At 49.3% G+C, this 20,705-nt stretch overlaps 1 protein-coding gene across 7 annotated transcripts in view; it reads right to left on the bottom strand.

The window, feature by feature from the left end:
* Positions 1-20,705, bottom strand: part of Kdm2b (lysine demethylase 2B) — a 129,917-nt gene that overhangs the window by 88,311 nt on the left and 20,901 nt on the right. For 6 of the 7 annotated variants that reach the window (XM_041648076.1, XM_041648079.1, XM_041648077.1 and 3 more), the window contains 2 exons: positions 9,716-9,894; positions 9,308-9,414 (listed from right to left, as the gene is read on the bottom strand). In XM_041648076.1, coding sequence (XP_041504010.1) covers positions 9,308-9,414; positions 9,716-9,894 — 286 coding nt within the window. Of the gene's footprint in view, positions 1-211; positions 278-9,307; positions 9,415-9,715; positions 9,895-20,705 lie in introns of those variants that run through there. The other variant, XM_041648082.1, reaches the window with a different exon arrangement.

Here is a 20,705-nt window from a genome sequence, read left to right as displayed (position 1 = left end):
CGTTCCTCCCCCTACATGCTAGCCCTAGGGGTGCACAGAGATTGAGTGAGCGGGGTACCTCACTGGCTTCCAAGTTCAGGCCTGACCAACAACGGTGTTAGCTCCTTTACCACTGACCCCCTACCCACAAGAACCCCAAGGGGCACAAAAGAGCAATCTCCCCTCCCTCATACCCATCTTGACACCTACAGAGGCCCGCATACACGCTTACCCCACTGACCTCTTTTCCCTGCTGCACTTTGCTCTTCCGTGGTTTGGGGAAGAGGGATAGAATGGGGCGGGGACCTGCAGGGAGGAGCCAGCAGCAAGCCCAGTGGAGAGAATGGGGGGCGTGGGGCTGGGCTGGTTTGAAGGTTGGAGGGCTCCAGGAGCCCCCTCCTTCTGGTTGCCTTTTGCACCCCTTGTTCAGGTGGACCCGGGGCTCGGCAATATGCAGGCAGCGTGCCGCGTCCCTCCTCCGGATAGGCTGGAAGGAGCTTTAACCATGTGTCTGCAGGAGTCTGACAAATCAGAAGGCCTCCCCGTACATCAGAGCCCCGCTGCCTAGCAACCCCATAGGAGGGGTGTAGTTGACAGCCCAGGACTGTCACGAAGCTGGCACTAGCGCTGCTGAAGTCCTGACTGGGGCTCCACACACACCCTGCCGGCCTGCCCACCCAAGGCGATGCAAACAGGTCCTAACTTAAGACCTCAGATCTTCTCTCCAAAGAATGGGGGGGTGGGTCCTAAAGCCCTACCCTACCCCACCCTCATGGACCACACTGGCCTCTTTCCTCTAAGCTCCACTTCAAAATATTAGTCCTCATTTCCCTAAAACCAGTTCTTCCTCTCAGGGTTTTTTTTTCTTCTTTTTTAATCCACCCCCTCCAGGCCTCAGATTAACAGAGACTAGAGAAAACAATTTAACCTCAGCTCAACACAGACTAGAGAAAACAATTTAAGTGTGCGGGGTGGAGCCAAGAGGACAGGCTTCCTTCAGCCTGTAGCTGGATACCCACGGGGCACCTACAGCAGGGAGAAAGAACCAGGTTTGGTTTGTCCAGCTCTAGGACCCCTGGGACTGCTTGGTCAAATGGGTCACTCCCACTTAGCCCATCTTCCAGACCCCCTTACCACCGCCGCCCCAACCACTCACATAGAAAACTAGGGTTCTCTCTGGCTGTGTAGGCAGGGAAAGTTCTCCAAGCGTCTGCTCTGCCCTCAGGGACCTACTGTGTTAGAACCTTCCTTCCAGACCAGCCTCTTCTAATGTGGACCCGTCTTTTCAGTGTCCATTCCAGCCCTCAAGCCCTTAACCCTCTCCTTACGCGGAAGTGACTGTGTACCCGCCCCTGCAGTTCAAAGGCAACCCTGCGCTCGCCACCCCAAGACTCCCACCCGCGCTGATAGGGGGCTTCCTCCTCGCTCCTGCTCGCTCTGGCGTGACGCCTTTGCACTGACCTCTACAGCTTCCTCCTCCCAAGCACACCGCAGTCACACGGGCACCCCGGCTCGGCTTGGTGCCACAGCCGCTAGCTAAAGCTTTCTTTCCCCTCCGCCAGCCCGCCTGCCTAGCAGGCAGGTTTCCGCAATGGCAAGGCTGGACAGCCACGGACGCGACACCCCAACCCCGCCCCCACCACACCAGGTGGCTTCTATGCACCCTGTAAGTTAGCAGCTGAGAATTGCTGAAAATCCATAGCTGAGGAGCGCAGTCCTTGAGGGGCTGGAGGCCCGGGATAGAGGAAGGCTCGAGGTATAAGGGGGCACTGCACCTGCCTCACCAACTTTGGGGCGCGGCCTGGGGTCTGCAGAGGCTGGGCAGCCCCACCCCGTCCTTCTCCCTCCAACTTCCAGAAATTCTCCCAGAGGTGGCCTAGGTGGCATCCCCTCGGGCTAAGGTCTGATGGAGAGACTCAGGAAAGCTGGCGACGGGTGACGGACTAGAGGCGCCGCGCGGGCGCGAACGTACACACCCCACACTTCCAACCCACCCCGGGAGACACAAAGAACAGTTCAGCGATGCTGGCCATGCATCCCGCGGGCAGGAGGCCACCCACACCCGCCCCACGCACCACAAAGGAGGTTACCCTCGGCGGCCGTGGAGCGGCTCCCAGGCGTCCCCCTTCCGCAGAGGCTCGACGCACTGCGCGCCAGACCCGTGGGGCGATCGCAGCCAGCCGCGCTGCCAGGCCCCAGCTCAGGACGCTGGGGCCCTCTCGCGCAGCCTTCCTTCCTCGGGGAGACAGGCGCTGTCTGCGCTCATCCCAGCGCTGAAACTGAACACCCGCGCGGCGCTGAGGCCGCCAGCTAGGTGGAAAGGCCGCGGTGACAGGAGCACCAGCCACACTAGAACACACGCCGCTATGTGCAGCGGGACCCCTAGCCCACTCCTAAGCTCCCAGGCAGTAGCTTGGAGACTACTGGGTGTGGGTTTTCTGCACCTTACTGCCCAGGTGGCAACCTAATAAAGCCACCTGCCTTAACTATTCCCCTCTCTGGCTGGCATAGCTGGAGGGAGGACCAGAGCTAAGATTTCTGGAGAGTCTATGATGGGGAGGGGTGAGGTTCTGGCCCTACTAGCTGTGTGACCTTGGGCAACTTTTTTCCTCTCCCCAGTAATTTCCTAGAAGGAGGTAAGCTGAAGTTTAGCTAGGCATTCTAGAAGACTCTTCCCTTACCTGAGCCTCAATAGCCCCGTAACCCTACGGACATAGATATTATTGCAGGAATTCATTTAGATAAATATCCAGTAATTAGAAACTACATTGTTCAACCCAAACGTCACACATTGTAAGCTCATCCCCACCATTTCAGATGAGGAAGCCAATGTTCAGAAGCACAGCCCCTCATCCTGGACACTAACCTAAAAGCGGCAAATCTCCCAGTCCCATCCTGATCTACCTGGCCAATAACAACAAAATTTGATGTCACAGGCCAACTTCAGTCATTCACTAACTTTAGGCAAAAGAGAGTTCAACTCAGCTCAAAAGTCACCCTTCCTCCAAAGCCTCGAGGAGCCAGGAGATGTCGGTATGACTTTGAAGAGGCAGAAACCAAATTTCATTCTTTGGCCAAACATTGTATATGGTGGAAAGCCACAAGGTTAATAGGTTCTAACTAAAGTGTTGACAGTAACCATTGGTTACATTCAGATCCTATAAAAACAGTGTAGCCTCTATGCCACCTTTCAACCCCATCACCCCACTTCAACTATGCAAACACTGAACTCATTTCCAGGGGTTTAATGACCCAGGCAGTTCCTTCTCTGGACCTTCCTAGACTGCAACTGGTTAGATTGTTTTTCTTAGCAGGTTTATGTTTTCCCTATTGAAAGCTAAAAAGAATAGCTCCGGAGAATGTTCTCTTTCTTGGGTGTGAGCACTCTTCATTGGGGAGGTGTCTCTGTCCACGACTGTGAGTTTCCCTACCTGGTAAGACATGGGTGAACACTTACGACGGCAGCAAACATCTGGACCGAAAGGGGCACGTGGCTCTAACAGATGTGAAGCAGGCCTGGCTGAAAACAGAACTTCAGACCCCCAGGGCCACACGTGAGACCTCTCATCCCACCTAAGGATCAGACTCCACATTTCACATCTGATGCAGATGCCTGTCTTCCCACAGCACGGGGGAAAAGGCAGGCCAGGGCAAAGAGCCTCCACACAGAAGGACAAGCTGGGTCTCCCAACGAAGACAAGTGCACGCTGGCCTGACGCCTGAGCATTCAGTAAAACTGTCACCCTGTGTTTTCAGCTTCTCCTTCCAAAATATCCCCCAGATTTTCTAGTCAGCAGAGCAAAAACATACTGTAAAATTGTGAGTATGTGTGGGTGGGTGAGGCCAAGCCCCTTCGCAGTCATCTGGGCTGCAAACATATGCTTTATTTGAAGCCCCTCTTTGCTGGGATTCTGAGCTCCTTCACTGTGGCCCCACAATCTATCATTACACTAGTAACACTCACTGCCAAAATCCTGTTACAGCAGCTAGGAGTGAGAGATTCACTAATCCCTTTCTGCAATGGGCTACCATGCCCAATCCTCCTCAGTGGAAAAAGTGCACACATGTCCAGACCTATCGGATGGTGGAGGCTTCCAATGCCCAGGAATTCTTTCAAGCTCTTCCTTTCATAGGATAGCGCTAAGCTGCGGCTGCGGCTCCACGGGAGAGCCCTTGCCTGGCATGCACACATGCCTGGGGCTGGGGCGGGAATCTGGGCATGGAGTTCAGTTGGCAGAGTGTTCCCCTGGATGGTATAAAGCCCTGGGTTCAAAGTCCAGCATCACATAAAAACAAGACTTGGGAGTGCTGGAGAGATTGCTCAGTGCTTAGGAGACTTGCGACTTGCTGCTCCTGCAGAAGACCCAGGCTTGGTTCCCTGCCCACACATGGTAGCTCACAACTGTTTGTTACTCCAGTTCCAGAAGACCAAATACCCTCTTTTGGTCTCTGCAGGGACACACAGTACGTACATATATACATACATACATATGAAAGAAAAACACTCGCACACATAAAATAAAAAATAAACTAAAAAAAAATTAAAACAAGACATGGGGTCACATGTCACATAACTCCAGCAGTCCTGAGGTTAATGCAGGGGAATCAGAAACTCAAGTCATCTTTGGCTACACAGCAAATTGAGGCCAGCCTGGGCTACATGAGATCTCGTCTCAAAGAAACCACCACCCTTCCAAAAAGGGAAAATAAATAAATAAATAAATAATAAAGTAGAACTCCATCTCTACCCCCTTAGGGTATGAGCTGGACTAATTAATGAATGAATACAAGAGAAGTCAGAAGTAAACAGGTCCTAAGAGCACCATGGCCTCTTGAGTCTTCCCATTCTCTCTGGGGAACCAGCTGCCATGCCGAGAGGACATTCAAGCAGCCCTGTGGAGTGGTCAACATGGTGAGAAACTCAACGTCCACTGATACCAGCCGCCATGTGAGGCTCCACTTAAGAAGCCTGGTTCTCACCGTCAGATGAATACACCTAGACCTAAGCCTTGACATAAACTCTGAAGAGCCCTCGAGCAAACCCCCTGCTGCTGCTCTTAGATCCCCGATATCACCTTTAGTGTCTTCAGCTTTGGGGGTTGAAGGGTGAATTGGGGGGTTGTTTTAGACTTGAACTCACAGTGATCCCCTTGCCTTAGCCCTTCAGGTGCTGGGAGGATTGCAGACATGAGCCCGCAATCCTGTTTTTTGTTTTGTTTTGTTTTATTTTTCCAAAGGATGTTAAAGTTAAGGGTAATGGCTAAGCAACAATAAGCAACCAAGCCAGGGAACTCCCCACTACTGTCACCGTCCAGGCAGGACTTTTCCAAGGTGACTAATTTTACCCACTCAAAGCATCTCGGCAGGGGAGAGCAGGAGGCTGTGGCAACGGCAGAGATGCAGGTGCTATGGGCATTCATTGCTTACCCACTTCGCTCTTTTGTACCCTGCAGCCCCGGGTTCCACTGAGACGCATGAGACGCATGGGACACATTCAATTACACAACTTCCTTGTTGGCGTGTTTGTCCCCACCACAATATGTGCTCCGTGATAATGGGAACGCGGCTCGCTTAAAGTGGCCTCTTGCACTATAACTAATACATTAACACCCCCTAGAAAGCTTTCCTCTCCCTCCGCCTCGTGTGCCTAGGGTCCATTCACCTTCCCCTGCCTTAAGAATCTCTACCAAAACCTATTAAAATTCCCAAACCTCTGACCACAATGAAGCGGTATAAATCCTAGAGGCAGGAAAAAAGCCTACTGTTAGTCACAAGTCCCCCTCCACCGCGCAAACCTTTCTTCCATTCAGGAGGGCCATCAGCTGTCTGTTCTGTAGGCGCCTCCAGCAAGGAAGCACTGTGATTTCCAGAAACAATGTCATTTTAATTAAATTCCACAGAACCATTCCACAGTCCCAGAGGACTCCATCATGGTGAGATTTTTTTTTTTCACCTTGCTTATGAACATTTGAAATCAGCCTTCTTTTCAGTTGAACAAATGGACTATCTCCAAGGTGACACCGTCCTTCCTAGCGAGGTTCAAATCCTATAGCAAGTTCCCATGGCCACTGACAGAGTTTGGAAATCTATTTGAAACACAGTCTCGTCAATTCCTCTGAGATACATGAGCCTAAACAGTCACACATTTATGTCCTATTATTTTTCGTAACTAGAGAGCCCCTAAATGTGTGTGGGCTTACTATCTGGAGGACTCTTAGCGTAGTGTGCAGACTGTAATGTGCCCTCTGAAGGGCAGGGCAGACCTCAGTAGGCATTCACATCACCCAGTACAATCTATTTCACTTCCTAAATATATGCCCAGGGGCGATCCCCTCTTGTCTGCTGAGATGCAGGCCAGGCAGCAGCCTCCTCAAACCTCCAATCCACACAGCAGAATGCAAGAATGCAAGCCCACATGAATGCATACACCCCATCCTGCTCTGCTTAGAAGATCTCAAGGAAGGGGGGTGGGGCGTATGACGAAGACTGACGGTACTCCAGGCACTCAGCAAGTGCAGGCACGAAGGCCATGAGCTGTGAGCCAAGCCTGGTTGTCTACTGAGACCCTCTCAAACCACACTCCCCAGAACTGGGGAAGATGCTCAGTGACTGTTGGTACCTGCTAGGCCAGCACGAAGACTGGAATTCAAATCACCAGAACTCACATAAATTTCAGGGTTGTGGCTGCCTGACTGTAATTCTAGCACCTCACGGGGCCAAGACAGGGGATCCCTGAGGTGACCTGGCAAGATAGACTGGCTATATTTGAGAGCTCTGGGGTCAACCGAGAGAGCCTTCCCAGATGATTCATTTCAGACCAGTACCAAGATTGGTGGCCTCATCCCCAGAGGTCAGTGCGGTGATATTTTGTTTGTCATCTAACAAATAAAGCTTGCCTGAAGATCAGAGTGCAGAGCTAAGCCACTAGTTAGTCACAGAGACCAGGCAGTGGTCGCACACATCTTTAATCCCAGCACTAAGAAGACAGAGGCAGACGGATCCCTATAATTTCAGGGCCACCCTGGGGGCTACAAGACATTGAATCCGTCTAAAAGAGAAACAGAGCTCACACTAAGGTGATTCCAGCACTTGGGATCCTATGCCTTTAATCCCAGCACTAGAGGAGGAGACAGGAGTGATATGGCTGGGCGCAGAGAGGAATATAAGGCTGGAGGAGGCAGGAGCTCAGGGATTTGGTCTGAGGTTTCACAGAGACAGCATCCAGTCTCAGAACTAGTAGAGACAGAATATCCCCTTTGGTCTGAGGATTTCATAGTGGTAAGAACTAGTGGCTGGCTGCTCTGCTTCTCTGATCTCAGCTTTTACCACTAAGATGCTCCATTCCCTGATACTGAGTGAATGAATGAATGGAAACAGTCACTGCTTCTTTCTTCCAGCTCTATCTTCACCATTTCCTTTTCTCAATCCCTCCCCAATCATCACATTTCCTCTGCCCGCCAAAGCCCAGTTAGGACCCAGAGGCAGCCCAATAGGTAAAGCACTTGCTCCACACGCCTGGCCACGTGAGTGAGCAATTCCCATGAAAAAAAGCCAACTTAGGCACACTGTGGTACACACCAACACACATGTATCATACACAACCACAGAAGTAATAAACCAATTGTAAAGAAAAGTAGTCAGGCATGGTACTGCATACCTTCAATTAAGATGAATGGGAGACAGAGGCAGGTAGATCTCCCAGTTCAAGGCCAGCCTGGTCTACAGAGTGAGTTCCAGAACAGCCAGAACTATGTAAAGAGATTGTTTCAAACAAAACAAAGAATAAATAAAACCCAAGTTAAATGCCTCCTGCCCTGCAAGAAGACCCCTTGAGAACAAGGGCTCAAAAGAATTCATCTCTACCTAGAAACATGGCAACTTGTGCTACAAGACATGCTCTAAACAGGCTGCATGAGGATGAAGGTCCTTTAGTCCTGTTCACCCCTTCATCTGTCCATCTTGAAACACTGTGCTATGATTCAATCGGAACAGAACAGAATTGGAAACAAGCCCTGCTTCCCTCCCTCTGCACCTGGACCATATTCTCTGCCTTTGATAAAGCCCAGATCCAAGGATTACACTGAACTTTAGTTTAGAGGGGAAGAAAAACATCCAAGAATTAATGAGAGAGAGAGAGAGAGAGAGAGAGAGAGAGAAAGAGAGAGAGAGAGAGAGAGAAACATTGAAAAATCCAGGGCCAAGAGTACTAGCCTGCCTTACAAAGCCAGGCACACTGTCTGCATTCAATACAGGCTGAATGGAGGGCTGGGGAAATGAGGAGTTCACGGCTGAGATTTCCTGGGGGCGCGGCTGGCAGCAGAGCTAAGCACAGATGCTAATGGAGCCAGGCTGCCAGCACCAGTCTTTCTGGGAAGCCAGTATCCCCTTCCCATTTTCAGAGACAGAAGCAGAGGGTCTGAAACGGCAGGATTATCTAAGGTGACTTCCTTCTCCAGATGGCCCATTATTAAAATCCCTGAATATGAAAGGCCCCCCAAGTACCACTGTCCATACTGAACAGCAGGCTCAGAACAAGCTGGTCCTGTGACAGCTACCGAGGTCTCTCTCTGCCCTCAACTGGGGTTGCCTTCCCTACCCAGATCACCCTCCAATCCACAGGGCACCACTGAAGGCACATCACGTGACTGACATTGAACTTTGTTTGGGGAGGTGCTTCTGGATCAGAAGTTCCACATCTCAACACCAAAGAAAAGAGAACCGGGTTGGACAGATCGTTCTGTGGTTAAAAGCACTGGCTAATCTCACAGTGGGGCCAGGTTTAGCTCCTAGCACCCACATTAGAGGTTCACCACTCCTTGTCTTTCCAGGTGATCTGGTGCGACGGTACACACGTGGTGCACACACACACACACACACACACACACACACACACACACACAGGCATTCACACACACATATTAAATAACAAAATCTTTAAAGTGAGAGGCACACACTGCCCAGCCTGAGTTCTGTGCTTCCAGGACAATGTCACGTTGAGGGTACAGACCAAACCAGAAAACTGTACCCATACGCAGACATGGATTCCACAGAGGGAGTTCCCATCACTCCTCTTAGACCTTCAGAGCAGCTATGGAGAAGCTCCAGGGCCAACAGGAAGGCACGCCTGACCCATCACAGCACCCAAAGGCCGGTTTGTTCACACCCAGGGACTCATCTCTCGTGTGACCACTGTGTGCCAGCCAGGGGTCAATCCTTCACCTCTGAAGCAACACTGAGATTCACATAGAGGACCAAGAAGTCCCTTGCCAATACCCACAAGTTTGGGGTTCAGCCCTGCCCAGTCCCACCACCAGCCAAGCAATCTTACTTCTTCACTTTGGGGTACTTCATCTCTGCAAGGGCGTTTGTGGCTTCCGTCTGCTTTTCCTTAAGGTGCTGGGGCCACATGTTGTCCACCCAGTCCACCAGGTCCACCTGAAAGTCAGTAAACTGTAAGCACCCTCGTGTCTCCTGCACATTCCAGAAAGAACTACCCCTCTACCCGAGGAGTCCCTGGGTGCCTTCAGCTAGGCTGCCTCACCCACGCCACCCTGGATCCAACTCTGCTTCGGCATTTTCCCACCATGCCCTAAGAGACCAGCCTCAACCACGCCCACCCAGCCATTCCATCTCACATCCATTCCATCTCAAACTGCAAGCAGCCTAGAGTCAGGCCTCATGGCAAGCAAGTGGGTGGCAGATGAGGAAGGAAGGGGCCATGAAGGCCTTGGCATACCACAGTGGGGCGCTTGACCAGGTGCTCCAGCTTCGTGTGGCTGAACTCAAGGCTGATGACATTGTAGAGTTTGTCCCGCTGTGCCTCTGGGGTCTCGTAGTAACGCACAAACTGGGACATGCTCATCTCGGTACCCTTCTGGGTGTTCACGTCCATCACATCCACCAGTCGGCGACTCCCTGGGGAGAGAATGTACAGACTGTTCACTGACCAGCTTAGGACTCCAGATCCCATGAAGAAGCACTTTTCCCTCCCTCCCTGCCGCATCCAACATCTGCTTCCCCTACAGAGCTTGCCACTCTCCTCACTGCTACTCCAAGCCAGCCAATGTCTGTGGGTATTGGCTCGTTTTATGTCAACTTGACACAAACTACAGTCAGAGGGAGCCTCAGATGAGAAAAAGCCTCCGTAAGACCGGACTGCAGGCAAGCATAGAGAGTAGTGGTTCTCAACATTTCTGATGCTATACCTCTCGTGCTGGGGTGACCTCCAACCATAAAATTATTTTCATTGCCATTTTATAACTAATTTTGCTACTGTTATGAGTCATAATGTAAATATCTGTGTTTTCCGATGGTCTTAAGTGACTCCTCTGCAAGGGGCTCTCTGGTCAGCCAGCTTAGCCTACACTCACTGAGATGCCTGTCAGTGAGAAACACTGCCTTATAAAAGCAAGGTGGATAACTAACTCCTCAGAAAGTACCCAAGGTTGTCTGCTGGCCTAGAGAGACAGACTGGCAGGCACCCATGCATACACACATATTCACACAAGGTCTCATTTCTGAAACTAGAAATCTGGCTCAATTGGTAGCATGCCTGCCTAATACATACAAGGTGCCAGTTTCAGCCTCATGCATTATATAGACCAGGGATACCTTCTGTACACCTGTAATTCCAACGCTCAGGAGGCTGAGTAAGGCAGGAGGAGCACCGTGGGTCCAAGGCCAGGATGACTTTCTCAGTGAGTCCCAGGCAAGTCTAGACCCGTCATCAATAATAAATAAATAAATAATAAATAATCAATCTAAGGAGGAAAAAAACACTAGTCTGTGAAGGCAACAGATAACTTGGTTTCTTTGATCCTCAGTCTTCATCTTATCAGCCCTTCTGCTAGATTGGGTGTGAGGAAGAAAACATACGATTCCTCAAATAATTGGCACAGGGTCCAGAATGTAACGATGCTTCATTACCCCCAGCACGGATCTCCACAGCTGAGATTATACTGCTTTCTTGTCTGTCTTCCCTGCGCCACGGGTGCTGGCACCTCACAGTTCTACAACACGACTCTGGAGAACGGGGCCTAGCTTATCACAAGCTAGACAACGAGTAAGTATCAAGTATGAGGTGGAAGCCATGTCACCTACGAATGGCAGCACAAGGAAAAGAGCAAGTATCTCCTGGTGAGGACAGCCCAGCCTTCCTTCTCGGCCTCTGACAACAGCCCAGAGAAAAGGGAACCAGCTCTGAACAGAGACAGACCCTCCAGGCGAGCACCCGGATCCCACCAGCAAGCAAACCTTTGACCTTTCTTGGCTCATCTGTGAAATGGGAAAACAGGTGTCTCTGGAACTTCCACCATGGAGGGGAGCATACAGACACAAGGCAGCCTGCCAAGTTCCTGGTGATTCCTGAAGGAAGCAGGCGCCTCCGTGTGTGACACTCGAGAAGAACAGGACTGCAGTGGGAACCCCAACATCTGGTCTGAAAGGACCCTAATTCCTTACTATCTCAGTGACAAATATATGGTCCATGGAAACTTAGAGACCCCCAACAACAACCAAAGTTGAACCCTTTTATTCACCACAACCTTCATCCAGAGACACACAACCATCTCAGGGCCAGCAGTCAATCCAGCCCATGGCCTGCTTTTCTGACTGCTTGGTTTTGGTTTTGGGTTTTGAGCCAGTGAATCCTGTAGTTTAGGCTGGCCTCAGCACTGCAGCCCAGAAGGAACTCTTGATCTTCCTGCCCCCAGATGCTGAGATCACAAGCAGGTTTTTTCAGAAGACAGATCTCCTTACATAGCCCAGAATGATCTCGAACTCAGAACCCTCCTGCCATGCTCTCCCAACTCCTGAGGCGGCACAGGCACACCATGCTTGGCTCTGCTGCTTTTTTGACCTTTGTTCCTTTTAAAAAGAGGATCTTGCTATATATTATCCTGTCTGGCCCCAGAATTCACCATATAGTCGAAATTGACCGCAACAACTCTTTTTTTTTAATTTTTTTTTTATTGTTTATTGGTGTGAAGGTGTCAGATCCCCTGCAACTGGATCTTCAGACAGTTGTGAGCTGCCATGTGGGTGCTGGGAATTGAACCCGGGTCCTCTGGAAGAGCAGTCAGTACTCTTAACCACTGAGCCATCTCTCCAGCCCCCCCCCCCCCCCCCCCCGCAATAACTCTTGATGAGGCCGAGCAGTGGTGGCGCATGCCTTTAATTCCAACACTCAGGAGGCAGAGGCAGAAGGATCTCTATGAGTTCGAGGCCAGCTTGGTCTACAGAGCAAGTTCCAGGACAGCCAGGACTCCACAGAGAAACCCTGTCTCAAAAAAATCAAAAAACGGGCTGGAGAGATGGCTCGGAGGTTAAGAGAGGTTAAGAGCATTGCCTGCTCTTCCAAAGGTCCTGAGTTCAATTTCCAGCAACCACATGGTGGCTCACAACCATCTGTAATGAGGTCTGGTGCCCTCTTCTGGCCTGCAGGCATACACACAGAATATTGTATACATAATAAATAAATAAATTTAAAAAAAAAACCAAAAACAAAACCAAATGCTGCAATTAAAGGAGTGCATAGCCAAATTCAGCACCTGTCAGGTTTTTTTTTAAAATATTTTTTATTTATTTATGTATGCAATATTCTTTCTGTGTGTATGCCTGAAAACCAGAAGAGGGCACCATTACAGATGGTTGTGAGCCACCATGTGGTTGCTGGGAGTTGAACTCAGGATCTTTGGAAGAGCAGGCAATGCTCTTAACCGCTGAGCCATCTCTCCAGCCCCATCTGTCAGGTTTTTTTTTTTTTTTTTTTTTTTTTTTTATTTTTTCGAGACAGGGTTTCTCCGTAGCTTTTGGTTCCTGTCCTGGAACTAGCTCTTGTAGACCAGGCTGGCCTCGAACTCACAGAGATCCGCCTGCCTCTGCCTCCCGAGTGCTGGGATTAAAGGTGTGCGCCACCACCGCCCGGCACCTGTCATGTTTTTAATCCTTGATTTCTTTTATTTTTTGAGACAGGGTCTCACCAGATGTCTCTGTCTGGTCTTGAACTCACTGAGATCCACCTGCCTCTGGCTTCTGGCAAAGACTTGATCTTTATTCCTCTAGAAAGTGTCATGTTTCTCTCCCTTTCTGACCCTGCATGTGCCTTCAACACTTTCACACCGATTTTCTGCTCCTTAATACTGAAAGCACACTTGACCCTGTCCCAGACACAACTAACACATGGTTTGTGGCTTGGACAACTCCATGGACTGCTCAAAGTCTGCCTTCGCACACACAACACGCAAAGTTCAAGGTTTTCCCGAACATCTTGGTATGAAAGTGAACATTGCCAGGGTTTGGGACAATCTAGCTTTGCTTGAGGCTTGTGCTGCAGGAAACTGTACAACGACTGTATGTCAAAGGCCAGACCATTTCTGAGCGCCTCTAAACGTCACCCCAGAAGAACATTTTTTATGTTCCTAAACGCAGTGGTAGAAAGACTATTTCACAATCGTGAAAATGATTGGAATCGGAATTCCCAAGAAGGTTGTTTGGCACCGTCCAGCAGGCACTGATTCTGTATCACCCACGGTGACAGAGCTGAGAACCTGCAGCAGAAAGTGCATCGCTCACAAAGCCTTGAATGTTTGTTTTCTGGTTCTTTCCGAGAAGTCTGCTGACCCTTGCACCAAATGGCCCTCGATGAACCTGAACGCGGAATCAACTTAACAGCTCGTCACTTTCAACACTTCCTGCCCAGCTCTGGGCAAAGAACTGTCCCAGTAACAGCCCAACGGCCAGTATTGGCGAGATGGAGTGCCTCTCATGAAGTAGAAGCCGAGCTCTAAAAATAACTCCTCAGACACACAGAAGAACCCAGGTGTTCTTATCTGTTGGATTCAAGGTCTGGTTTTCAGGGCAACCCTGAAGGAAAGCGGGACCAACTGCTTTACAAATGAGGAAGAGCACAGCCATACTCAGAGCGATGACTTGTGTCCCCTGGAACATGCTCTTCCTACCAATTACAGTGTTGCCCTTCGCTGAGCCGGCCAGCACAGGCATGTCCCCTCCACAGGCACGTCCCCTCCACAGGCACTCCCCTTCCACAGGCATGTTCATGGCCACTGCTCTGTGAGGCAGAACTCCACTTATACTTACTGGACGCATGAAAGACCGCACGCTTGGACAACTAACGTGCCCAAGCATGCCCAGCGGTACACATAGCTGGGATTTGGAGCTAATTCATGGCAACACCAGGGCTCAGGCTCTAAAGCCGCCCCGGCAATGCTGCGTATTTTTACCACATGCCAAGGCTGAAGAAGATTAGCCTTGCCTTCAACCATTCCAGTTTTCAGTGGCTAGTTGCAGCCCTCGAGATACTAGGAAGCAGACCCGAGCTAAAACTCTTCGTGTTTGCACTGGGAAGGTGCATATCCACCAGGGGGCATCCCTGGTCTTTGTTGAAGATTCAGGCCACACTTGACACAAGCTAGTTTCTTAGCAGTCGAAGGGCCTAGAACCAGTGTTGTCAGAGTTCCATCTGAGAGAGAACCCGCTACTAGCACCCACAAATCCTCTTGCCCTTCAGACAGCCTCCTCTTCTGTCCACCTCTCTACCCTAACTCTGCTCGGGATCCAGTAATTGCATTGCAGAAGGAGCAGGGATACAAAGTATCACCATTACAGCCCCAGAGGCTGCTGCAGACCCCAAGTGGAGGCCCTGAATGTAAAAGGTGCACAGAGATACACAGAGGCAAAATACTCATACATATAAATTAAAAAATATGTAAATAAATAAAATACAGGGCTACATAGACCCTGCCTCGAATACAATCAAAGCCAGGTGCGGTAGTGTATATCTTTACTCCAAGTACTTGGGAGGCAGAACAAGGAACTCAGACCTCTGAGTTTCAGGACAGCCGGAGCTACAAAGAGAAATTCTACCTGAAAAACTTTCTCAAAGAATTAATAAAAGCCTTCTTACTTAGAACTACACAGAGAGCCAGGCAGCGGTGGCACACACCTTTAATTCCAGCACTCAGGAAGCAGAGGCCGGCAGATTTATGTGAGTTCGTGGCCAGCCTGGTCAGCCTACAAAAGTTGAGTACAGGACAGACTTCAAAGCTATACAAAAAAACCCTGTCTCGGGGGTGGGGGTGGGGGTGGAGAACTATACAGAGGTAGAGGAACCATTAATTTCAATGCTCGGGAAGCAGAGGCAGTTTGAGAGACCAGCCTGGTCTACACAGGGAGTTCCAGGACAGCCAAGCCTACATTAGTTAAGACCCTGCCCCAGTAAACAAACAAGCTACAGCTAGACGGTGGTGGCGCAAGCCTTTAATCCCAGCACTAAGGAGGCAGAGGCAGGGGGACCTCTGAGTTTGAGGCTAGCCTGGTCTACAAAAGATAGTTCCAGGACAGGCTCCAAAGCCACAGAGAAACCCTGTCTCAATAAATCAAAAAAACAAAACAAAACAAAACAAAACAAACAAAAACACCGCAGCAGCCCATGTTGGTATGGGACAAGGAAGACAGTCAGGATTCAAGCCACATTCCTGGGCTTTCACTTAGAAAATAAAATCTCTGAGAGGGATCATTAGTGTGGGACCTCTCTTAGAGCCGACACGCTACGTTCAGACTTCATTACTCAGCTCATTTCCCAGCAGTGTGATTAAGGGAAGTTGGAGTAGAGGGGTAAAATGTGGTTTGAGGGGTCACTGGGGACAGCCTGTCAGTCTGCCTGAGCTGGGTATACACCTATAATCCAGCATTCAGGAGGACGGAGAGTCTGAGGCCAGCATGTGCTACATAGTGAGACCCTGTCTCAAAAACAAGAACTGGGTCTCTGAGGAAGAGCCTCAGCACTATAAAGGACAGTTCACCAAAGAGACAGACAAGTCGGCTCAGTCGCAAGATAAAACCAGGTGACTAGAACAGGGCGCCGCTGGAACCCAAGAAAGACAGATCCACATCATAGGACCTCAGGGTCCCCAGTCAATGGATCTCCAGAAATTTCCCCGCCTGGGAGCAATGCCTGGGCTTCTTAAGTAGTCCAGCAAGATCATGTTCGCCTTCCTCTGACCTCTCTCTCCCTCTGGGTCTCGCTGGCTCTCTCAGCTCACGGACTGCTCATGAATCCAACAGACTGCAGCTGCAGAAATAAACCCGTAGCCCTGTGGCTCCTGATCTGAATCAGGCTCTATCAGTCAGTTCCAAGAGCAGTGGGCTCACAGCCAGGAGGAGGCTGCCTAAGGTCACCCTGACGCTAACAGGAAGCCTGTGCAAGCAGTGACCCAAGTGTCTAGAAGGGACACAGCTATGTTCTACATCACGGTGCCAAAACACCATTAATCACCAGGGGACTTCAGAGCTGGCTTTTACACTGCTTCTAGAAGTACCTGCTCATCCATCTCCCACCGGTAACATTGTTAGTTAGATAGGATAGTAAGTGCAGGTTTGTACATCCCTCTGCTTCAGTTTCCAAACAGTGACACCTCGAGTTCCCCTCCTGCCCTGACAGAACTGCCAAAGGCACGTGGTAAGCCTGACAGCCAGGGTCCCCCACAAAGACTCCGTTCCAAAGTGAAGAGTGTAGGAAAGGGAAGCCAGCCCAGGGAGACACTGTGACTCAAGACAAGTCTCCCCAGATCTAGACATTTATGAAGCTGAGATGGAAGCAAAGGCCCAACTCTCTTCTGGACACTCATCGTCACACCTGCAAATGATCTGAAGGACTGGGCCCGTGCCTCAAGACGCTGACCTTCGCGGACAGCAAGCGTAAGACCCAAGTCCAAGGCAGGCTCACCGGGTAAAGGAGCTGACTGCCAAACATCAAACCATACCTCCAGTCTTGAGTTCTGTCCCTGGAATCCACATGATGGAAAGGGCAGTAACAGACTCCTGAAACTTGATCTCTGAACACCATACAATCATACACATACAAAATAAATTTCAAAATGTTTTTAAAAAGGAAAAACAACAACGCAAACCTAGACAGATTAACAAACAAATCTGATCTAAATGTAACCACACAAGGAAATCAGAGAAGTAACCTAAGCCAGCGACAAGGAAGCTTTCTGGATGATGGAGCCTGAGAGCCAGCCACAACACTATACAGAGGTCATGAAAACCCACTGTACGACAGCATTCTCAGCACTTCAGAGCCTGGGGCAGGAGGACCACCACAAATCCAAGGCTAGCTTGGGCTATGAAACCCTGTCCTCAAAAGGTTAAAAAAAAAACAATCAAACAAAACAAACAAAAAGCTCTCTGTGTTCACATGGATATGTGCAATCTGGGCTCTTACACTCACTGGTTATCCAATCAGGGGCAAACAAACGGCTCTGAACCCTCAATTTTTTGTCTTAGTTTTGCTATGTTAGGGTTTACATACAGTAGGTAAGCTGATGGAGGAAGGTCATTGGTTAATTATAATAAAGAAACTGCCTTGGCCCATTTCATAGGTTAGAACATAGGTGGGTGGAGTAAACAGAACAGAACGCTGGGAGGAAGAGGAAGTGAGCTCAGACTCGACAGCTCTCCTCTCGGGAGCAGATGCCTGAGAGAGACGCCATGGGCAGACACACGCCATGAAGCTCCGACCCAGGATGGACTAGGCTAGAATCTTCCCGGTAAGACCGGTTCTCACAGATTATTAGAGATGGGTTGATCAGGATATCAGAATTAGCCAGTAAGGGCTAGAGCTAAAGGGCCAAGCAGTGTTTAAAAGAATACAGTTTCCGTGTAGTTATTTCGGGGCATAAGCTAGCCGAGCAGGTGGCTGGGGTGCTGGGAACGCAGCCCCGCCGCCCCCTTTTACTACAGTAAGCACTCATCACTGAGGTATTACCAGCCCTGGGCCTCAGTTTTGACTTCTACAAAATGGGCATGAGAGGTATAACTCAGTGGTAGAGTGCTTGCCCAGCAGTTTGAGACACTGGGTTCAATTCCCAAAACTAGGAAACAGAAAAGATAGGAGAGATCCTTGGCTTACAGTATCTCTGTCAGTGGTGGATAAGGCCATTAATGACAGCCCCCAACTTAAAGTGACTAGATGACTTTCTTACTCTATGATAGTGTAAAAGAAAAACACATTCAGAAGAAAAAAAAATACTTTGAATTCTGAGTTTTGATCTGTTCCCAGGCAAGCCAATAATTTCTGGAGGCCAGCAACAGCCAGCCAAGGCTCCTGCTCAGCCCTGTGATCATGACGCTGAACGGCTGGTACCCTACCGTGTGCTGTTGCCAGGCAGTGTTTAGGAGCACAGACACAGAAAATGTATTGTCTACTCTGTTTTTCCTCTAACAATGCTTTTATTAGTATATGACCCCACCGTACATCAAGAAGCACCTGTGTTTACTATTTAAGGAGCTACCCCTGGAGGACAGTGATTCAAGCTGCTAAGAAGCAGTAGGAGGGTATGTGTCGTTTCTCTAATCTGACCATTATTAGGGATTTAACTTCATATCAAATCTGTCAGATGGGAAGGAATCTGAAATCCCAACTTCTCTTGGGGTCACAATTGAGTGCTCCTGCTTCATGCCCTCCCCGGCCTGAATTTCTGTCCTGTGGACAGCTGGGACCTTCCACAACTGCTTGTCCTATCTTGACTTCTGCCTTGAGCTCAAATTTAATGGTGCTAGGACCCAACAAAACCTACACCCACACCCAAGTCACTTTTCCTCTGGGATCGAACAAAAGCCTCGTCTTCCATGCGCCGAAATTCAAGCCCACATCTGAAGCAGATGGCCACAGATCATCTGAGCAACTCAACGGGCAGAGAGCCAGTCCTCAGTCCTCATCTGTGAACTGTGAAAGCAAGATTAAAACTGGAAAAAGATGGTGCTGGCAATCGTAAAGCATTTGCCAGGTACTCGAAATGATCTTGGTTTACATTCCCAGCATATCAGGATATAAAATAATTAACAAACAAATAAAAAATCTATACCAAAAAAATTCTTGATGTGCTTACTAACGTGTGTGTGTCACATGTGTGTCTGCACCAAGTGGGTCCTGGTGATTGAACTCTGGTCATCGGGCTTGGTCGGAAGTGACGTTACCCATCTGACCAAAGTCTACAATTACAAACAAAGCTTTGAAAGATCTGAACCTAGGATGGTGCACAGGTGACAATTTCAGCAATCAAGAGACTAAAGGCAGGAGGACTGAGTTTGAGGCCAGCCTAGGATGAATAGCGAGACCTCTGTCAAGTAAGGAAAGAAGCGGGTACAGTGGCGCACGCCTTTAATCCCAGCACTGAAGCAGAGGCAGCCTGGTCTACATAGAGAGCTCCAAAACAGTCAGGACATATAGAAAACCTATTTCAGGGGGGCTGGAGAGATGGCTCAGTGGTTAAGAGTATTGCCTGCTCTTCCAAAGGTCCTGAGTTCAATTCCCAGCAACCACATGGTGGCTCACAACCATCTGTAAAGAGGTCTGGCGCCCTCTTCTGGCCTTCAGGCATACAGACAGAATATTGTATACATAATAATAATTAAAAAAAAAAAGAAAACCTATTTCAGAGCTGGAGAAAGGGCTCAGCTGTTAAAGGCTAGGCTCACAACCAAAAATATAAGAAAACCTAGTCGAAAAAACTTAAAAAAAAAAAGAAAAAAAAGTAAAGAAGTTAGATAGATGGCTTACAGTTTAAGAGCACTGTCTGCTCTTCCAGTACCACGTGGAGGATAACAACCCGCGGCACCTCCAGTTCTGGAGATCTGACCTCCTCGGGCACTGCAATTGTAGCACACAAATATACACATAAAATATCCGTACACCTATTTTAAAAAATGGAAAAAAAAAGAAAAGAAAAGGAGGCTAGACATAATATGTCTTTGATCCCAACACTCAGAGTGATGGAGGAGGGTCATCTTTCTATCTGTTGATTTCATTGGTTAAGCAATAAAGAAACTGCTTGGCCCTCATAGGTTAAAACATAGGTGGGTGGAGTAAACAGAACAGAATGCTGGGAGAAAGAAGCTGAGTTGGAGAGTTGTCATGATTCTCCCACTCCAGGCAGATGCAGATTAAGATCATTCCTGGTAAGCCAGCTCATGGGCTACAGCAGATTATTAGAAATGGGCTAGTCCAGGTGCGAGAGCTAGATAGAAATGGGCCAAGCGGTGTTTAAAAGAATACAGTTTCGGTGTAATTATTTCGGGGCATAAGCTAGAGCTAGCCATGTGGGCGGCCGGGTGCCGGGGACACAGCCCCGCTGCTCTTTTACAACATCAGAGGACAGAGGCAGAAGATTCTGTTGGGGCTCTATCCAGCCTGGTCTACATAGTGGGTTCCAGGTCAGCCTAGCTAGTAAGACAATCTTAAAAAAAAAAAAAAAAAAAAAGACAATCTTTGAAAAATAAATAAATAGGCCTAGTGGTGCACACCTTTAATCCCAGCACTTGAGAGGCAGAGATGGATCTCTGTGAGTTTGAGACTGCGGAGTGAGAGTTCCAGGACAGCCAGGGCTACAGAAAAATACTCAAAAAAAAGGAAAGATAGGGGGCTGGAGAGATGGATCAGTGGTTAAGAGCACTGGCTGCTCTTTCAGAGGACCTGGGTTTAATTCCCAGCACCCATATGGTGGCTCACAACCATCTGTAATGAAATCTGGCACTATACAGTATACATAATAAATAAATCTTTTTAAAAAAGAAAAGAGAGCGGGGCGGTGGTGGCGCACGCCTTTAATCCCAGCACTCGGGAGGCAGAGGCAGGCGGATCTCTGTGAGTTAGAGGCCAGCCTGGTCTATAAGAGCTAGTTCCAGGACAGGAACCAAAAGCTACG

This window comes from Microtus oregoni, unplaced genomic scaffold (genome assembly GCF_018167655.1).
Source record: "Microtus oregoni isolate MIOR12 unplaced genomic scaffold, Mior012 000003F_ref0000135, whole genome shotgun sequence".
Lineage (NCBI taxonomy): Eukaryota > Metazoa > Chordata > Mammalia > Rodentia > Cricetidae > Microtus > Microtus oregoni.
This window is presented reverse-complemented; position numbering and strand designations above follow the sequence as displayed.